Raw genomic sequence first — 17,625 nt, 5'->3', positions numbered from 1 at the left:
CAATCCTATTATACCTTAGAATAAGAAGAGGTGCCTTTGCATCTGACGTGTACAGAACACTTGAGAAAATCCCAGATAAATTAGTTCCTTTGGATACATGTACCACTATAAATATTACAAATACATATACAAAATGAGCACCTGGGAATCATTGTGCTTGTGTTCCTCATAAGGGAAAACAAAAACTGTGTCTTATGCTCACATTTGAAAATCTGAGATCATTTGACGCCCAACCAAAGACATTCTAGACGTTGGGAAATCTCACTCTAGGGGTATTCCGTTTGACTTCAAAGGCCCCATCCGCCTCCGGTAAACCATTTTTTTTCTTATCACAGACCTTTAGGCCTTTACATTACAGTACAAACATTCTTTCGTTTGAAAACTTACCGCTAGAGAGCACTATCAGTGCAGCTCTCCATGGAGATCTAGCATTTCTTAAAGAATGTATTTTGCGTAGACATATAGGAAGCAACTGAAAGCCTCGTTATGGTGCTAAACCGAACTTTTAAAATCTAAAAAATAAATTGACAGCCTGTAAAACAAACATTGTCAAAAAACGAAGTCAACACAATACGAAGTTTTACAAGTTTGAAAGTACAGAGTCCAGAGTATGTCAAGCGAGGTGGGTGTGTGAGTAACTGGTGATTGTAAGATGCAGCTCTTTTCAATGACGGAGAAATCATGCAACTTGGTGATGCTAGTGGACTGAGATTTCCGTGCATTTGATACTTTTTGTTGCGGTGCCTGTGTAGATTGAGTATTGTGCTTCAAAACGTACTGCCGCGACAAGACTACCATCATATCACATGAGATGAATCGTACCATTACCCAAGCAGGCGAAGTTTCTGCAAATCGTTACAGTTTCTTTGAAGCCAAACGCCACCCTGTTTTGTGTCACTGGCAATCATTCGTTGTATTTCAGATTCAGAGGTACACAATAACATGTTTATTGCAGAAAGATTTAGTTTCGCTTCGAAGCCGCACACGATTCCAGGCCGTGTGGGATTAAAGCATAGTCGGGGTTGAATAAAGCATGCACACTGTTGTGGGGTTCACATGTGCTAAGGAGCAACTGAAGTGACCCGTATGTGTCATTTAAACGTGATGAATGCTACTGGAAATGTGTCTCGTTAGGTTACGACTGCTGTTTTCGTGAAAAGGTTCCATCGTTTTGTAAACCTCCTGTGAGTCGGAAAGCATTACAGTTTAGAATTTAGTCTTTTTCTTTGAAGCTTGAAACACTCCAATGAAGGTTTTTGCACACAAAAGTGCTCTTAGTTTACACTATGTTATCGTCTGTTAACAGCTGAACGACAAAGGACAGGCAGAGGTCGAGTTCACCAAAGAAGAACTTACAGATATGGCCTTCAATGCAACCTACCAATGGCTTGCTGAACGCTACCCAAGAACCTACACCACAACTTACTTAGCGTCACGCAGAAAAACGTTCACCATGAATTACAGAACTCTCAACTTCAGAGCTGTGGTGACTGACCGTGTTACGGAGGACATGTCAGCGAGAGAGAAGACGCTGCGGTTCTATACCAATCCGATGGTATTGCGTTTCATCGCGCCCACTCCCCCATCCTTCAAACCAGACTTGCCGATTAATGTTTACGTAAGTATAGGGACATCTGGCAGTGCTTCCTGTTGGGTTTGTTTACTTAGTAGAAAGGAATTTTCCCTTGTGTGTGAGGTGGGGGGAAAGACAAGACAAGATAAAGACAAGTAAGATAAGATAAGATAAGATAAGATAAGATACATCTTCATTGGAACGTTTCGATACGAGGAGAGAGAGAGAGAGAGAGAGAGAGAGAGAGAGAGAGAGAGAGAGAGAGAGAGAGAGAGAGAGAGAGAGAGTGTGTGTGTGTGTGAGGGTGTGTGTGGAGGGAGGGGTGCTTATGCATGTATGGTAGCTAATACTTTGTTTACACTGAAAATTGTCTGGTATTAATTTTGCATTCTTCTAATTACTACAAAATTTTTTGACGTTTTTTTTTATTTAGGTTGAAGCAATGACGCCAGACTACAAAGACCGCGTGGAGAACCCCAACAAGTACTCTGTACTCTATACTATGTACTACTACAGACCGTGGTCGACAGCTCTGGACGGTTCCTACAGCACTCGTTACAGCTGGCAGCGACCACCCTCGCAAAAACAGGTGCTGAGGTCAAAGGTTGTACCTCTCAACAGCGAGGGTGTGGCAGTCTGGGAGATCGACTGTCTCTCTTTCCCAACAGATGCTACATATATCGTTATCCACGCCAAGGTAGGTCAGAAGAGCCTAGTGCTAATGTGCTAAGTCAGAAGAGCGTAAAACCAGGGCCGGATCTTAGGGGGGGGGGGGGGGGGGGGGGGGTTCCGGACCCCCCCCCCCCCCCAAAAAAAAAAAAAAAAAACCCCCACAAAAAACACCAAAAAAACACACAAACAAACATGGAATAGATTTACACCGGGATTAACCTTGTTATCTTCCAGGAGAGGCCTACAATGCACATCATACATTTACACCATCTTGAGTGTTTGGGGGGCTTTCCCCTGACCAGTACTTCGCCTCTCGACCTTATCGAGGCCTGGGCGGCCTTCGACCCCGGTCACAATTTGGAAGCCCCACCTCCATTACCCCTTGATCCGCCCCTGAAGACTCATGAGCTACATTAGGTTGCAAATAGCGGTTTTTATGTCTCGTAGAGGGCGTACTGAACAGAATCGTATTAGTTGAGGAAGTGGTAGTCAGATTCCCCCATCGGGAAACACAAAAGTCTACATTTACAAGAAAACGTTTTCATGATAGGTCCTCAATATGTACCTCATTTTATAACTATCAGGTCGCCTGGTAAACGTCCAGTTGTGCCAATCAGCTACATTCATATGCGTAGAGTAAAATTCAACGTTGCACTCCGTCAATCCTTCAAACATTCTTTCAACAACAAAGACAGTTTGTGCAGATCTTGTTTTCACAGTAATGACTTTTTCCTGAATTCATGATGGCTAAAACATGTAGTAAGCTATTATTTTTTGTTTTGTTTTTGTTTGTGTTTTTGCAACTTCAAAACAAACGGATAGACGGGAAGCATAGACATATTCTCTAAGTGTGTGAGATGGAATTTGAAATTTTTCGATTGTGTTGCGAGCATGGGCAAAGCAAATTATTATGAGCTCATCATAAACATAAGAATAGAGATTTAACTTCCAAAACCTTTTTTCGTTCAGTTATTTGTTTACTGCGAAAAAAAACCCACATAAGTCATTATTTACTCTTCTTCTGGTTGCAGAGCGGAAATGTGCAAACGACCAAGTATGTGTACAAGTACACTTCACCATCAAAAACGTACCTGCAACTGAGAATGAAATCGCCAGTCGCAAAGGTAAGCGGACTGCTTACCATTATATATTCTTCTGGTTTGTGTACAAGTATCAGCCAGAATGATGCGAACAATCCTGTTTGTCCATATATGAATGTGATTGATCAACATACAAGAATTAAACGTTAAAGTGTAATGTACAATTTATATTTTCTTTGTCTCGGAAAACACCTTTAAAAAATATTTTGACTCAAAGTGTGTCTGTTGCACGGTGTGTCAACTGATTCCGTTCATCCACCGGATGTTTCCGTTCATCCGCAGGATGTGTCCGTTCATACAGCCTTATTTTCGTCACTTGCTTCGGGAAAAACGTTGTGGTAAGTCGTGTGGGCAGCGCGCTTGTGTGATATTGAAAGAATAAGGTAGCGAAATGGTTGGGCTATGTGTACGATAAGTACCAAGGTGCTAGTGAATCCTAATAATAACACACGCGGGCCGAACGTGGCAAAATTGCCTGATTTTTGACTCACATGCGAAGCAAAAGTGAGTCTATGTACTCACCCGAGTCGTCCGTCCGTCCGTCCGTCCGGAAAACTTTAACGTTGGATATTTTTTGGACACTATTCAGTCTATCAGTACCAAATTTGACAAGATGGTGTATGATGACAAGGCCCCAAAAAACATACATAGCATCTTGACCTTGCTTCAAGGTCAAGGTCGCAGGGGCCATAAATGTTGTCTTAAAAACAGCTATTTTTCACATTTTTCCCATTTTCTCTGAAGTTTTTGAGATTGAATACCTCACCTATATATGATATATAGGGCAAAGTAAGCCCCATCTTTTGATACCAGTTTGGTTTACCTTGCTTCAAGGTCAAGGTCACAAGAGCTCTTCAAAGTTGGATTGTATACATATTTTGAAGTGACCTTGACCCTGAACTATGGAAGATAACTGTTTCAAACTTAAAAATTATGTGGGGCACATGTTATGCTTTCATCATGAGACACATTTGGTCACATATGATCAAGGTCAAGGTCACTTTGACCCTTATGAAATGTGACCAAAATAAGGTAGTGAACCACTAAAAGTGACCATATCTCATGGTAGAAAGAGCCAATAAGCACCATTGTACTTCCTATGTCTTGAATTAACAGTTTTGTGTTGCATGACCTTGGATGACCTTCCCAAGGTCACATGTATTTTGGTAGGAAAAATGTGTAAAGCAGTTCTTACTCTTAGTGTATGATGTCATTGCTAGGTTTAGTTATTTGACCTTGACCCTGAAGGTCAAGGTCATGTAAAGGTCAAGGTCAAGCATGTGAGTCGTATGGGCTTTGCCCTTCTTGTTTAACATTTTCTTGTTTTTCTCGCTCTGTTATCGAATCTGACCCCTGATTTGCACATGATCACCAAAACCATTGCCTGATACGACATTTTGCTTAAACAGAAGTTTATAGAAACCCATGGCTTTTGTACAATCACTTGTCTTTTGAAAACAAACAGATTCCGTTCATACCCCATGTTTTCGTTCGTACAAAAGTGCATGTTTCCCTTCGTACGAAACGCGTTTCCGTTCATGCACATTCGTTAGATCAGAGTGAAACAGGCCCCCACTACAAGTTCTGTGTATTCCAATCGTCTTCAAATAGCACAAAGTACGAATGCGTGTGATATTGGACCTATGTGAACCATAAGATGAATTGTATGAACGAATGTGTATGAACGGAAATAGCGTTTCGTACGAAGGGAAACATGCACTTTTGTACGAACGGAAACATGGGGTATGAACGGAATCTGTTTGTTTTCAAAAGACAGGTGATTGTACAAAAGGCATGGGTTTCTATAAACTTCTGTTCAAGCAAAATGTCGTAACAGGCAATGGTTTTGGTGATCATGTGCAAATCAGGGGTCAGATTCGATAACAGAGCGAGAAAAACAAGAAAATGTTAAAAAAAATGAGGCAATTTTGCCACGTTCGGCCCGCGTGTGTTATTATTAGGAATCAGTAGCACCTTGGTACTTATCGTACACATAGCCCAACCATTTCGCTACCTTATTCTTTCAATATCACACAAGCGCGCTGTCCACACGACTTATCACAACGTTTTTCCCGAAGCAAGTGACGAAAATGAGGCTGTATGAACGGACACATCCTGCGGATGAACGGAAACATCCGGTGGATGAACGGAATCAGTTGACACACCGTGTGTTGGTATAGTCCGGGCAGATATAGTACAGCCAAAATGAGCTTCAGTACAAAAAGGAAAAGCCCTGTAAGCAAGTTCTGAACAAGCGAATATCGAATTGATTCATCGAGTGATTCTGGGTAAAAATAAACACAATAGCTATTTAAGGTATTAGAACACACCTGACAGTACGCTGGAGTAGCCTCCCTTCCCGGATTTAGAACGCGTTTCGTGTCGTAACAGATTATCCACTTATTAGCCATATCCGTATGCAAAATAATGAAATAAACATTAGGAAATGTCAGAAGTTTACAACTATCGACATTCTCTATCAGTGCAATAAAAAACAATCGTTAGAACTTGCATTTACGACATGTCGTGCGTGAGAACGTGTCACTGTAAACAAGCACTTCTTGCCTGGCTGAAGAACCATACGAGTCAATCTAAAGCAGACAAGTAATGGAAAGCAGTCTGCGGATAAACATAACAAACTGCTGATGAAAAAGTGTGTTCGTCCCTGCTCAGGATAAAAGACATTGGACTGATGACAATAACGTGGCAGCGTTCACGCGAACAGATTTTTTTTCAGATTATCGCTTCTACATTTTATTGCACGTACTTGGGGCAGATCAGAATTTCACACTGGAAGATGACAAATTGGTCTTGTGAGTTGAGAACCACATGTTCTTTGCCGACAGAAATCAGGATGGGACAAGATGCAGATTGTGTTGAAGAGATGTTTGCAGATTATCGCATCTACATTTTATTGCGGCTCAGATCAACGCACGAAGTTGGGGTAGATCTGAATTTCGCAATGCCGGAAGACGACAAATCGGTCTTTTGAGTTGAGAACCACATGTTCTTTGGCGGCAGAAATCACTATGGGGCAAGATGAGGATTGTGTTGAGGAGGTTAATACTGACTGACTTTAGATGAAGAGTTCCTAGACCTGGTTTTTGTAGAGAGGCATCATGATGATATCCTGTGTTTTTTTAACGTTCTTGGTGACAACGCGCCAGAATCGCACGAAGATCGAACTCTCGAAAAAAACAAGTTTATCGCTGAACATCGAAAATGTGAAAGTATTACTCTTCCTGTCTGATCAGTCTCCCCGTTAAATCTACAGGCTACATTATTTATCAGGTAACTTACCAAACCGGAGTGTGTGTGTGTGTGTGTGTGTATGTCAGTGTCAGTGTGTGTGTGTGTGTGTGTGTGTGTGTGTGTGTGTGTGTGTGCCGGATTACCACCATTAACGCACCCTTTTGGACTTTTCTACGTAACCTTACTATGCCTGCTGTGACATTCACGAGGATTATTGTGATTCTTGGACAATCGTGTGCCTGTGCTGGACTTGCAGGAAGACAAACGGCGTCGGAACGTATTATACGTGCTGCCAAGTGTGCATGCCCAGAGCGCAGTGTGAACCGAGAGTGAATGTGTCATTGTGTGGAAGTTTTGCTCGATTGATTTATTCATGATTTAATTTGCCTTTTGGTTCAATAGAAAAATCTGTGTACGTTATACTTTGTATTTTGTGGTGTGATTCGCCCGAGTGCGAGACCCCCATCCCCGAACGCCTCTGTGGGTAGAATTGTATAATTGTGTGAGTAACGTGAGTGTGTAGATGAGAATGTGTAGATGATAATGTGAAAGTTGCTTTGGACCCAGACACACACAGCAGACTTCAACGCAACAGCTAAGTTTCAGCCTGACAAAGAAATTCGAGTGACACAGCTAAGGGCTGTACTTGTTATTTCTCTATTAAAACAAATGTTTCAAGATCTTTAGGCCAATAAAAAATAAATTGTCTGTTTCTAATAACATGGGTAAACAAAATAGGGTAGGTAGGTAGGGATTTTTAATTTTTTTTGCCAGGATAGAATTCTTCAAAATAACTAAATGACACAAAGAGACAAGACTCGCTATAGATAAATTTATAAAAAAAAAAAGTAAAAAATGTGACAAAGAATATAAAATGATTGTTTTACCTGATATATATATATATAATATATATCAATTATCATGTTAACTTTTTCTTAAAATGGGTGCGCTAAATCCTAGTCTGTTTGTTTTTAATGGACTAAGCAATCCTTGGACTGACAGAAAATATGTATTTTAAAAATGTCCAGTTGCAAATTACTTATTTTTCTAATTGGAAGAAAATATACACTCTTTTGTGTTCAAATGGGTAGGGGGCAGGGGTGGTAAAAGGATCACAGTTCAAGATTGTGCGCGACAAGAGGTGTGTTTCTTTTAACTGTGATAAAGAGCGACAACTCAACTTGGTATCTAACACTATTTCTGAACACTGTAACCACTGTAACCACTTTAGCACTTTTAATTTATTTTTTCTGTCTTCCAAACTTCTTCTTCTTCTCCTCCTCTTCTTCTTCGTTCATGGGCTTAGACTCCCACGTTCACTCATGTTTTTAGCACGAGTGGATTTTTACGTGTATGACCGTTTTTACCCCGCCATTTAGGCAGCCATACGCCGCTTTCGGAGGAATTCCAAACTTCTAATTCAGCTTCAAAAAATGAGAAAAAAAGGTGTTTTTTTAATTCAACAGTTAAATCACTATGTTGGATATTCTATTTTGCTTCCCTATTTATCTTAAGTTTTTGATCATCTGATTACCTTGCTTTCCTATTTGTAAGATAATATGCACTCTTTTCTGAAAAATAGGTAGGGGGTGGGGGTAGTAAAAGCATCAAAGTTCAAGATTTTGCGCGACAGGAGGTGTGTTTCTTTTAACTGTGATGAAGATGGATAACTGAACTTGGTATCTAACACTATTTCTGAACACTGTAACCACATTAGCACTTTTAATTTTTTTTCTGTCTTCCAAGCTTTAAATTCAGCTAATAAAATGAGTAAAAAAGTGGTTTTTTCTGAATTCAACAGTTAAATTACTATGTTGGATGTTCTATTTTGCTTCCCTATTTCTGTTCTGAAGTTTTTGATCAACTGACTACCTTGCTTTTCTATTTGGAAGACAATATGCACTCTTTTCTGAAAAATGGGTAGGGGGTGGGGGAAGTAAAAGCATCACAGTTCAAGATTTTGCGCGACAAGAGGTGTGTTTCTTTTAACTGTGATGAAGAGGGATAACTAAACTTGGTATCTGACACTATTTCTGAACACTGTAACCACTTTAACACTTTTAATTTATTTTTTTCTGTCATCCAAGTTTTGAATTCAGCTTACAAAATGAGTAAACAAGTGTGTTTTTTCTGAATTCAACAGTTAAATAACTCTGTTGGGTGTTCTTTTTTGCTTCCCTATTTCTGTTCTGAAGTTTTTGATCATCTGATTACCTTGCCTTTCTATTTGGAAGATAATATGCACTCTTTTCTGAAAAATGGGTAGGGGTAGTAAAAGCATCACAGTTCAAGATTTTGCACGACAAGAGGTGCGTTTCTTTTAACTGTGATGAAGAGGGATAACTCAACTTGGTATCTAACACTATTTCTGAACACTGTAACCACTTTAACACTTTTAATTTATTTTTTTCTGTCATCCAAGCTTTAAATTCAGCTTATAAAATGAGTAAACAAGTGTTTTTTTTCTGAATTCAACAGCTAAATCACTCTGTTGGGTGTTCTTTTTTGCTTCCCTATTTCTGTTCTGAAGTTTTTGATCATCTGATTACCTTGCCTTTCTATTTGGAAGATAATATGCACTCTTTTCTGAAGAATGGGTAGGGGGTAGGGGTAGTAAAAGCATCACAGTTCAAGATTTTGCGCGACAAGAGGTGCGTTTCTTTTAACTGTGATGAAGAGGGATAACTCAACTTGGTATCTAACACTATTTCTGAACACTGTAACCAGTTTTGCACTTTTAATTTATTTATTTCTGTCTTCCAAGCTTTAAATTCAGCTAATAAAATGAGTAAAAAAGTGTGTTTTTTCTGAATTCACCAGTTAAATCACTATGTTGCATGTTCTATGTTGCTTCCCTATTTTTGTTCTGAAGTTTTGATCATCTGACTACCTTGCTTGTCTATTTGGAAGATAATATGCACTCTTTTCTGAAAAATGAGTAGGGGGTGGGGGTAGTAAAAGCATCACAGTTCAAAATTTTGCGCGACAAGAGGTGTATTTCTCTTAAAATTTGTGAAGAGGGATAACTCAACTTGTTATTTAACACAATTTCTGAACACTGTAACCACTTTAACACTTTTAATTTATGTTTGACTGTGTTCCATGCTTCAAATTGGGCTTCAAAAATGGATTCAAAAGGTTTTTTTTCCAAATTCACCTGTAAAATCACTATGTTTGATGTTCTATTTTGATTTCCTATTTCTCTTCTTCAGTTTCTGATCATCCGATTGTTTTTTTGTTAACATATTCACAATACAATATCACAATTTCTTCAGTAGGGTTTGCGTGAAAAAATCTCATACCTATGCTCAAACTTCAGTCGCTATCTCAAAATTTTGCGCGACAAGCTCTATTCATTTTGTTTTTTTCTGATAAACAAAACACTGAACTAACATAAAAACAAACCTTTAAAACTGCCTAACCACTTTGAAATATGGCCTCAGGTGTGAACTCCAGCCTTAATGTTTAATCTCCATAATTGTCTGATTTCACATTTTGTGACATTTGTTTTTCTGTTCATTTTGTTCAGCGAGTTAGGGGTTATGTTAAACACTTCTTCTCAACCATTTACACATTGTAATTCAATCAAGTTGGCGTTTTAATGAAACAGATCCTGTGATTGGTCAGAATGCCCCAACTCATCAAAAATTACCAGTCATTAATTACATGCTTCCATTTGAAACTTCGAGGTCTTCATCGGGGATTGACGCCCGACAAAAGCTAATTGAAGCCCGACGGAGCGAAGCGACGGAGGGCTTCAATTAGACTTTGGGAGGGCGTCAATCCACGATGAAGACCGAGAAGTTTCAAATGGAAGCATGCTAATGTTATTGTATATCAATCTGACGACGATCTCTTTCCTGCTTTCATGCGGTTGTAAACAGACAGAATTGGTTCTGTTCTGTTCACACACTACTTTCAGTCCACCTACCTGCAAGGGTCAAGTCCCAAGAAATATGTCTCTGTATTCCTATCGTATCACTACACATTTTCCCTTCTTTTTTGACGGGTTTCTGAACAGCAAACTCCAAAACAAATTCTTTCATCACAAAAGCGATCTTTGGAATTGACTGACGTAGTCCGGAAGAATTCATGCATCAACTTACGTCACGTATTCGACGTCATCACTTCGCATACCTTATGGTCTCGGTATCTCGTTGGCCTTCATATTTCCTACAGTTTGTAAAATGACCCTCAAAGCTAACCGAGACTAGTTGAGGCTGTATCAATGCGCCTCGCCAGCAGGTTGTTAATGGATTTTTTTGCGAGTGGTTATCGACAATTAATGACCGGTAATTTTTAATGAGTTGGGGCATTCTGACCAATCACAGGATCTGTTTCATTAAAACGCAAACTTGATTGAATTACAATTGTTTGAAAGTTCTCTCTTTGAGTCCGCTTCTATGCACGCGGGGTTTTCGCTACTAAGAAAAGCTCACGGTAAAAGGGAAAGCGCTAGACAGGCCTGGGCGGATTTTTGTTTCTAAACGAAAAGCTTCAGGCTGGCTGTTGTCTATTTTAGCTTTGGCTCGATACCCTCGCTTTCACAGGGCTCTTTCATAGATCTGTTCGGCGACCTTTTGGTCTCACAGACGGGTCTTTGCAATCTTGGTTCCCAGACCTCTTAAGGCTGGCAAGAAGGCATCTTTGCTTTCTTACATTCGAATTACACGGATGTCTACTGTAGGGGTATCCTTGAGATACTCAGGGGCTTCCGCCTCGACTCTGGATTTGGTTCAGAGTCTCTATAGGGTTTTTGTGTTTTGTTCACTTGCCACTTAGACTGGCGTGGTTCAAAGTGCTTTTTTCTTACGGAAAGAACTCCTCTTCTTTCTGTTTATTGCAGGTGGCTATCCACCTTTCTTTTTGGGTTTCCGTTTTGTCTTCCATGTCTTATTTAAGACTTTATGAGATTTCGGTCACGTTGTTACGGCTTGGTGCAGCTTGGCTTTACCCTTGTTTCAAGGCTAGCCTGGCTATTTATCACGGAAAACGGCCAAGCTTACTCTAGTAGCTTCTGTGAGAAGTGGGAGTAAGCGTGCTTTCTGGCTATTTTGAATAAAGACAGCTCTTTTAAGAAAGACTGATCTATGACTTGTGGGTTTTTCTTTGAAATTTTCTGGCATTTGAGCGGAAAATGGGGAAAACCAGCTTCGAATTGCATTTTCAATTCATGAAGCAAGAGTTTGGCTCCTTTAGAGTCACGTTTAGCCAGTTAAACTTTTCGAGTTTCGAAGATTTTTCTGACTCGCCCGGATCTTGTTAGATCAGTGTATCAAAGGTTACTTGCCTTATCTTTCATCTCGGTCGTGATTTAACCTCGGCATTTAAGCGGTAATGGGGGCAACCAGCTTCCGATTGCACTTTCAATTCTTGAAGCATGATTTTGGTTCCTTTACAGTCACGTTTAGCCAGTTTAACATTTCGAGTTTCGAGGATTTTTCTGTCTTTCACGGATCTTGTTAGATCATTGAATCAAAGGGCATTTGCCTTATCTTTCATCTCCGTCGTGATTTAACCTTGAACGGTTGAAAACGACGTTAAACACTGAATTAAGGAGGGAAGAAGGTCTATCTACTCTGGTAGAGGTATGACGTTTTGTAGTCAACCTTACCTAGATGGACTGCTACACTGGTTTCTTGCTCCTGGGGAGCTCGATGTGGTTGTTTGTCCCGTGAGGACGCTCAGAAGGTACCTGTCACGGACTCGGCAATTGGTCAGAAAGTCAGAAGCTTTTATGATATCACTTAACACAGCAGGTGTAAGGATATTGCGAAAGGGACTTTACCAAGTGAGTCTCCATGTTGATCAGACAGGTGTTTACCTGTTGACTAACATTCTGGAGGTGTTAGGTCAGTTTTGCCTTTCACTATAGCTAGAACGTTTGAGGCAAGGGCATGGGCCTCCTCTTTGGCAGTCCTCCGGTCGGGCCTTTTTGGCTGAAGTACTGGAGTCGGCTTACTGGCGGTCTGAGGAGGTTTTTATTAACTTCTACCTCAGAGACGTCTTGAGACAGGACGGCAGTTTCGCGTTACCTGTTATGGTAGTCGCACGACAGGTCCTAATATCATAATTTCTCTGTATACCCGCCACCTATAGTAGCAATCTGCTATTTGTGAGTTGGGTAAAGTTATGTAATTCAAATCCAAAATTTTAATAATAAATTTTCATTTAATTAATATACTTACCCAACTCACAACGTTTATTCCCTCCCGCCTCCCCGCTGTGGTGGTACTGGGGTCTAAAAAAGAGTGAGTTGGGCTTCGTTTGGAATGACGAGTTGGCGGCATATGCGCACGCATACGGAAGTCAGACTAGCAATAGTCGGACATTATGGGATGGATCACTTTCTTTTTTAGAGTGGTCTCCCTTGTTGACAAGGGGACGCGTACAGCGATACCAGCACTGAACTAGAGTTAATTGATGCATGAATTCTTCCGGACTACGTCAGTCAATTCCAAAGATCGCTTTGTAATGAAAAGAATTTGTTTTAGAGTTTGCTGTCCAGAAACCCGTCAAAAAAGAAGGGAAAATGTATGGGAAAGAAAACAAAACAGGAACAGAGTGATACGATAGGAATACTGAGACATATTTCTTGGAACTTGACCCTTGCGGTGGACTGAAAGTAGTGTGTGAACAGAACAGAACCAATTCTGTCTGTTTACCATCGCATGAAAGCAGGAAAGGGATCGTCGCCAGATTGAATTACAATAACATTAACATGCTTCCTTGAAACTTCTCGGTCTTCATCGTGGATTGACGCCCTCCCAAAGTCTAATTGGTTTTAGAGCATTGATTGCTAAACCTGGTTCCACAGAACAAGGCTGTCCCATCTGTCGTCTGGTGCAGATCTCTCGTCTGCTATAGAAGTACAAGCTAAGCTTACTGATCAAGTTGACCAGCAACATGGAAATTGCCACTTACAAAGTTGGAGATACGGTAAAAATAAAAGGTGGCAAAGAAGGTCGAATCTTGCGTGTGTTATTTTTCAATTTTAAAGTAAACAACGGTGTCTAGGTTCAGGTCATGCAGGCAGATAGATTTACAAGTTTTGACCTACATTGAATAGACCAGCAGAACAAAACTAAGCTTACCGCAGTACAGTACAGATAACTTACTGGCCTAAGACTGAAAGCCAGACATCAAAGTAAGGCTCACCTAAATGACGATTGAAGAAGTAAGTAATCCAAATTTGAACACTGAAGCACAACAGCTCGAATAAGCACAAATTCAGCAATCATCCTCGACATCCTCATTGCTTGTAAAATCACACACTCGCGGTCTTTTTGGCGAATGCCTCTGACAACCGACTTGGGTCACCGACTGAAACCGGCCGGTAACTGCACAGTTTCAAATGCATTGAACTGCGCAATCTCTGTAATTCGTTTTTTTAAGCAATATTGATGACTAAATCCAAAAGCAGATGTTTTATGGCGCGTTTACCAAAAAGACAAAAGGGGACTCGTTTCTCGTTTCGCACATGAATTTGATGACACGATTTGCGGTCGCTGAAGGTTTGGCCAGTAGAAAACAGGCACTCGCAGAGTTTGTGTCAAAAAGTGGTGTTTTTTAATGAAAACGTCGGAGTAATGGGAAAAAAAGCTTACACACCTCGTCCTAAATATCGTGCATATTTTCCCTCGGGTAGATTTCCAGGTATTACCTCGCCAGAGGCTCAGTAATACCTGAAAATCGACCCTAGGGAAAATATGCACGATATTTAGAACTCGGAGTGTGTAACCTATATTTAATGACCGGTAATTTTTAATGAGTTGGGGCATTCTGACCAATCACAGGATCTGTTTCATTAAAACGCCAACTTGATTGAATCTATATCTATATACGGCTTGTGTCTGTCTGTCTGTCTGTCTGTGTGTTCGCGATTCACGGCCAAAGTTCTCGATGGATCTGCTTCAAATTTGGTGGGCATATTCAGGTAGACCCCGGACACAATCGTGGAAAATTTTGAACACGTGCGTGCTCTCAGCGCGCAGCGCTGAACCGATTTTGGTTTTTCTGTACATCCATTCCCAGTAACTCTTCCTTATCTTCTCCAGTGTTTTGCGCGTTCATCTCCCTTCCTTCCAGCTCAACTTCTTCCCGGTGAAGCCGTACCCGGCGAAGCGGGTATTCATCTAGTTACAATATATATTGTTCGTAGTTATTCAGGAACAAAGTGGACAAAGCGTGGGATCATTCAGGTAGAAAAAGAAAAACTGGAAAAAATCGTACTTCAAACGCTTGCACTCGATTTTCTTTACTTATGCGTCACAAAGATAGTCATGGCTGTTTCATGTTATATGTGATCTGTGATAAATGTTACCTTTTCAGGTTGGAAAATCAGTGAAAATCGTGGCCACTTCGAACAAGGATTTCGGAAGCTTCACCTATCAGGTACGGTGTCTTTTGCAAGCAGCATAACATAATGCGCACACGCACACACACACACTCACACACACACACACACACACACACACACACACACACACACACACACACACACACACACACACATACACTGCTTAATTAAACCTTAACTGGTGACTTCCGATGACTTTAAGGTGTTTGTTTTTTGGTGGGAGTTTATATGGCTAAATTGTTTAACCAAAAAGAGTGTCCATACTCTACCCTTGCCTTGCTGGCGAAATGGGGGGGGGGGGGGGGACATACAATGCATCCGACCTTGTGCAAAATTGTGACCTTACCCTTGTACAATTCCTTCTTCATACTACAGTGCCAGTGGTGTATCAACAGAGATAAATTTAGAGAAAACGATCATAGCTCCAGTTGGGTGATATCGATGGGTACTCAGGTGCCTGTAGGGCTCAACAACTGCAACCGACCAAATAGACCCACTCTGTACAGAGACATCATGCCCAGACACCTCGGCTGAGGTGCACCAACGGAAATCGGGTGGCACTCAAACGTGAGAGAACAAACTGCGGGTTCTGATTCGTTTAAATCACAACAAATCTCAATTTAAACCAATCCAACACTGCGGCTGACTACCGTTTGGGCGGTAACTTTCTCGTGCACTCTTGGTGTATGTATCTCTGTTGAAACGATACTTACTATAGCCGGTTTCTTCTTGTCTTTTCTTCTTGTCGTTCACTGTTTGATCGTCAGTCCGGACTGCAGGGCGAAACGTGCTGTCCTCTCCAAGTCCTCTCTGGGGCCGTATAGCTTCTTATGTAGCGCTGTCTCCTCTGGCCAGATGGTGTCCCTCAGAGCACTGTGGTATGGACAAGCCTGCAGGATGTGCTCTGCTGTCTGATTCTTGCCACACGGACATAAGGGGGAGGGAACTAGCTTCAGCTTTGTGGTCGGTTTAAAAGCTAACATGTTCTGCCTCTTGTGGTTGCAGGTTTTGGCAAAGAACAATGTGGTACAATTCAAGAAGGTGTCCAAGTCTTCCAAGAGCAAGAAACAAGAGTTTTCAGTGGACGTCACCCAAGACATGTACCCTGCGGCTGACGTGATGGTGTTCTTTGAGGCTGAGGGCGGTGAGGTGGTGGCCGAGCAACTGGATCTACTGGTCGACGGAGAGTTTGCAAATGAGGTTTGATGAAGTGGATCTCTAGAAAACAAGCCATTTTACTATGTTAAAACCCTTTGAATAAATTATTTACTTGAATTACAGTAAACCGATTTCTTCATAATGGCTACACATTCCCCGTTGCACATAAGTACTGTTAAACTCAGGAAGTGAAACTTGTAATCTAGCAAACGCGTGCACATGTTGTGCTTTATGGGGCTAAAACGCATAGCACAGCGTTACCAAACACACTGTCCACTGGAGACTATAAACTATCTGAAAAGACCACCCAACACAGTATTTAGATTTGAATAATAGAATGCTACAAAATTGATAATAAGGCATTGTTTGTGTTGTCATCTATTACCCCCCCCCCCCACCCCCCAAACCAAACTCTGTTGCTCATTTGGTCGATTTAAAATCTGCACCTCTTGCAAAAGCGAGTGAAACACGGTGTCTTCTCACGTGCAAAAGCTAGAACAAAAATCAACAGTGGCAGAGAGAGTACGGTGTGGAGAAAATACAGTCTGAAAACATGACAAAAACATGACACAACAACCCCCCCAATCCAACCTTTTAGCTCTAAGGCCGATCAGATATAATTTTACCTTAGGTTTACCTCCTTAACATTCTTCTTACAGTCTGGTATAAGCTGTCATGGTGGTTTAAAGATTCCCTTTACTAGAAAATGGATTCTCAACCTGCAATAAATGTTCTTGAAGCAAAAGTGTTTACAGTTGAAAAGAATAAGATTTTACCTGAGAACATAATACTTATTAAACAGAACGCCAGCATTACCATACTTGCACAAAAGAAATAAAAAAACATTAAAGGCACGAAATAGACACTTGACTTAATACCCCCATTCCACACATCCGTTCTAGCTTCCGTACCCAGCCGTCCTGAGGACAGCTGACACTACGATCAGACGCTGCGCAAACGGCCGTTTTTGGCATCTTTGCGCAGCGTCTGACCGTAGTGGCAGCCGTCCTCAGGACGGCTGGGAACAGAAGCTAGAACGGATGTGTGGAATGGAGGTATGACAACGCAGTGTGTGAGATGCTTACGTTGCGTTACCATTGCGTTAAGTTCCATTAACGATCCATGAGTTCCGTTACCGATGTGTTAAGGTTCCATTACCGTTCATTTAGAAAGGGCGGGGAATGGCTAAAATTTTGAACATGCAGCACGAACTCACCCGTCCCAACTGTTCCTACCGTTCAAAGAAGTTCCGTTAACGTCCATTGGCGTTCCATTAAGGTCCCCTCCCGATCCCCCCCATTCCCGTGCCGTTCCTTGGTCGATACGGGAACGGATGTGTGGAATGGGGGTATAACATTGCAAAACCAAACATACAAGATTATTTCGGTAAAGGTATCATAGTACAAACTCATAAGCCATCATACAAAAATGTATCATAATGTTTAAAAAGTCTGAGTTAAAATATGGTGCACTCTGTCCGTCTTTAGTTTGGTTTGTTTGTTTGCTTAACG

General features: G+C 41.1%; 1 protein-coding gene across 1 annotated transcript in view; it reads left to right on the top strand.

Moving 5' to 3' along the window:
• The window catches only part of LOC138968602 (CD109 antigen-like), a 56,559-nt gene that overhangs the window by 17,146 nt on the left and 21,788 nt on the right, over positions 1 to 17,625 (top strand). Inside the window, exons 10-14 of the mRNA XM_070341195.1 lie at positions 1,307 to 1,618; positions 2,007 to 2,270; positions 3,277 to 3,369; positions 14,929 to 14,991; positions 15,962 to 16,156. Of these exons, the coding sequence (XP_070197296.1) occupies positions 1,307 to 1,618; positions 2,007 to 2,270; positions 3,277 to 3,369; positions 14,929 to 14,991; positions 15,962 to 16,156 (927 nt within the window). The remainder of the gene's footprint in view (positions 1 to 1,306; positions 1,619 to 2,006; positions 2,271 to 3,276; positions 3,370 to 14,928; positions 14,992 to 15,961; positions 16,157 to 17,625) is intronic.

The sequence above is a fragment of the Littorina saxatilis genome, linkage group LG6, assembly GCF_037325665.1.
Source record: "Littorina saxatilis isolate snail1 linkage group LG6, US_GU_Lsax_2.0, whole genome shotgun sequence".
Lineage (NCBI taxonomy): Eukaryota > Metazoa > Mollusca > Gastropoda > Littorinimorpha > Littorinidae > Littorina > Littorina saxatilis.
Note: the sequence above shows the minus strand (reverse complement) of the source record. Positions and strands in the feature narration are given on the sequence as shown.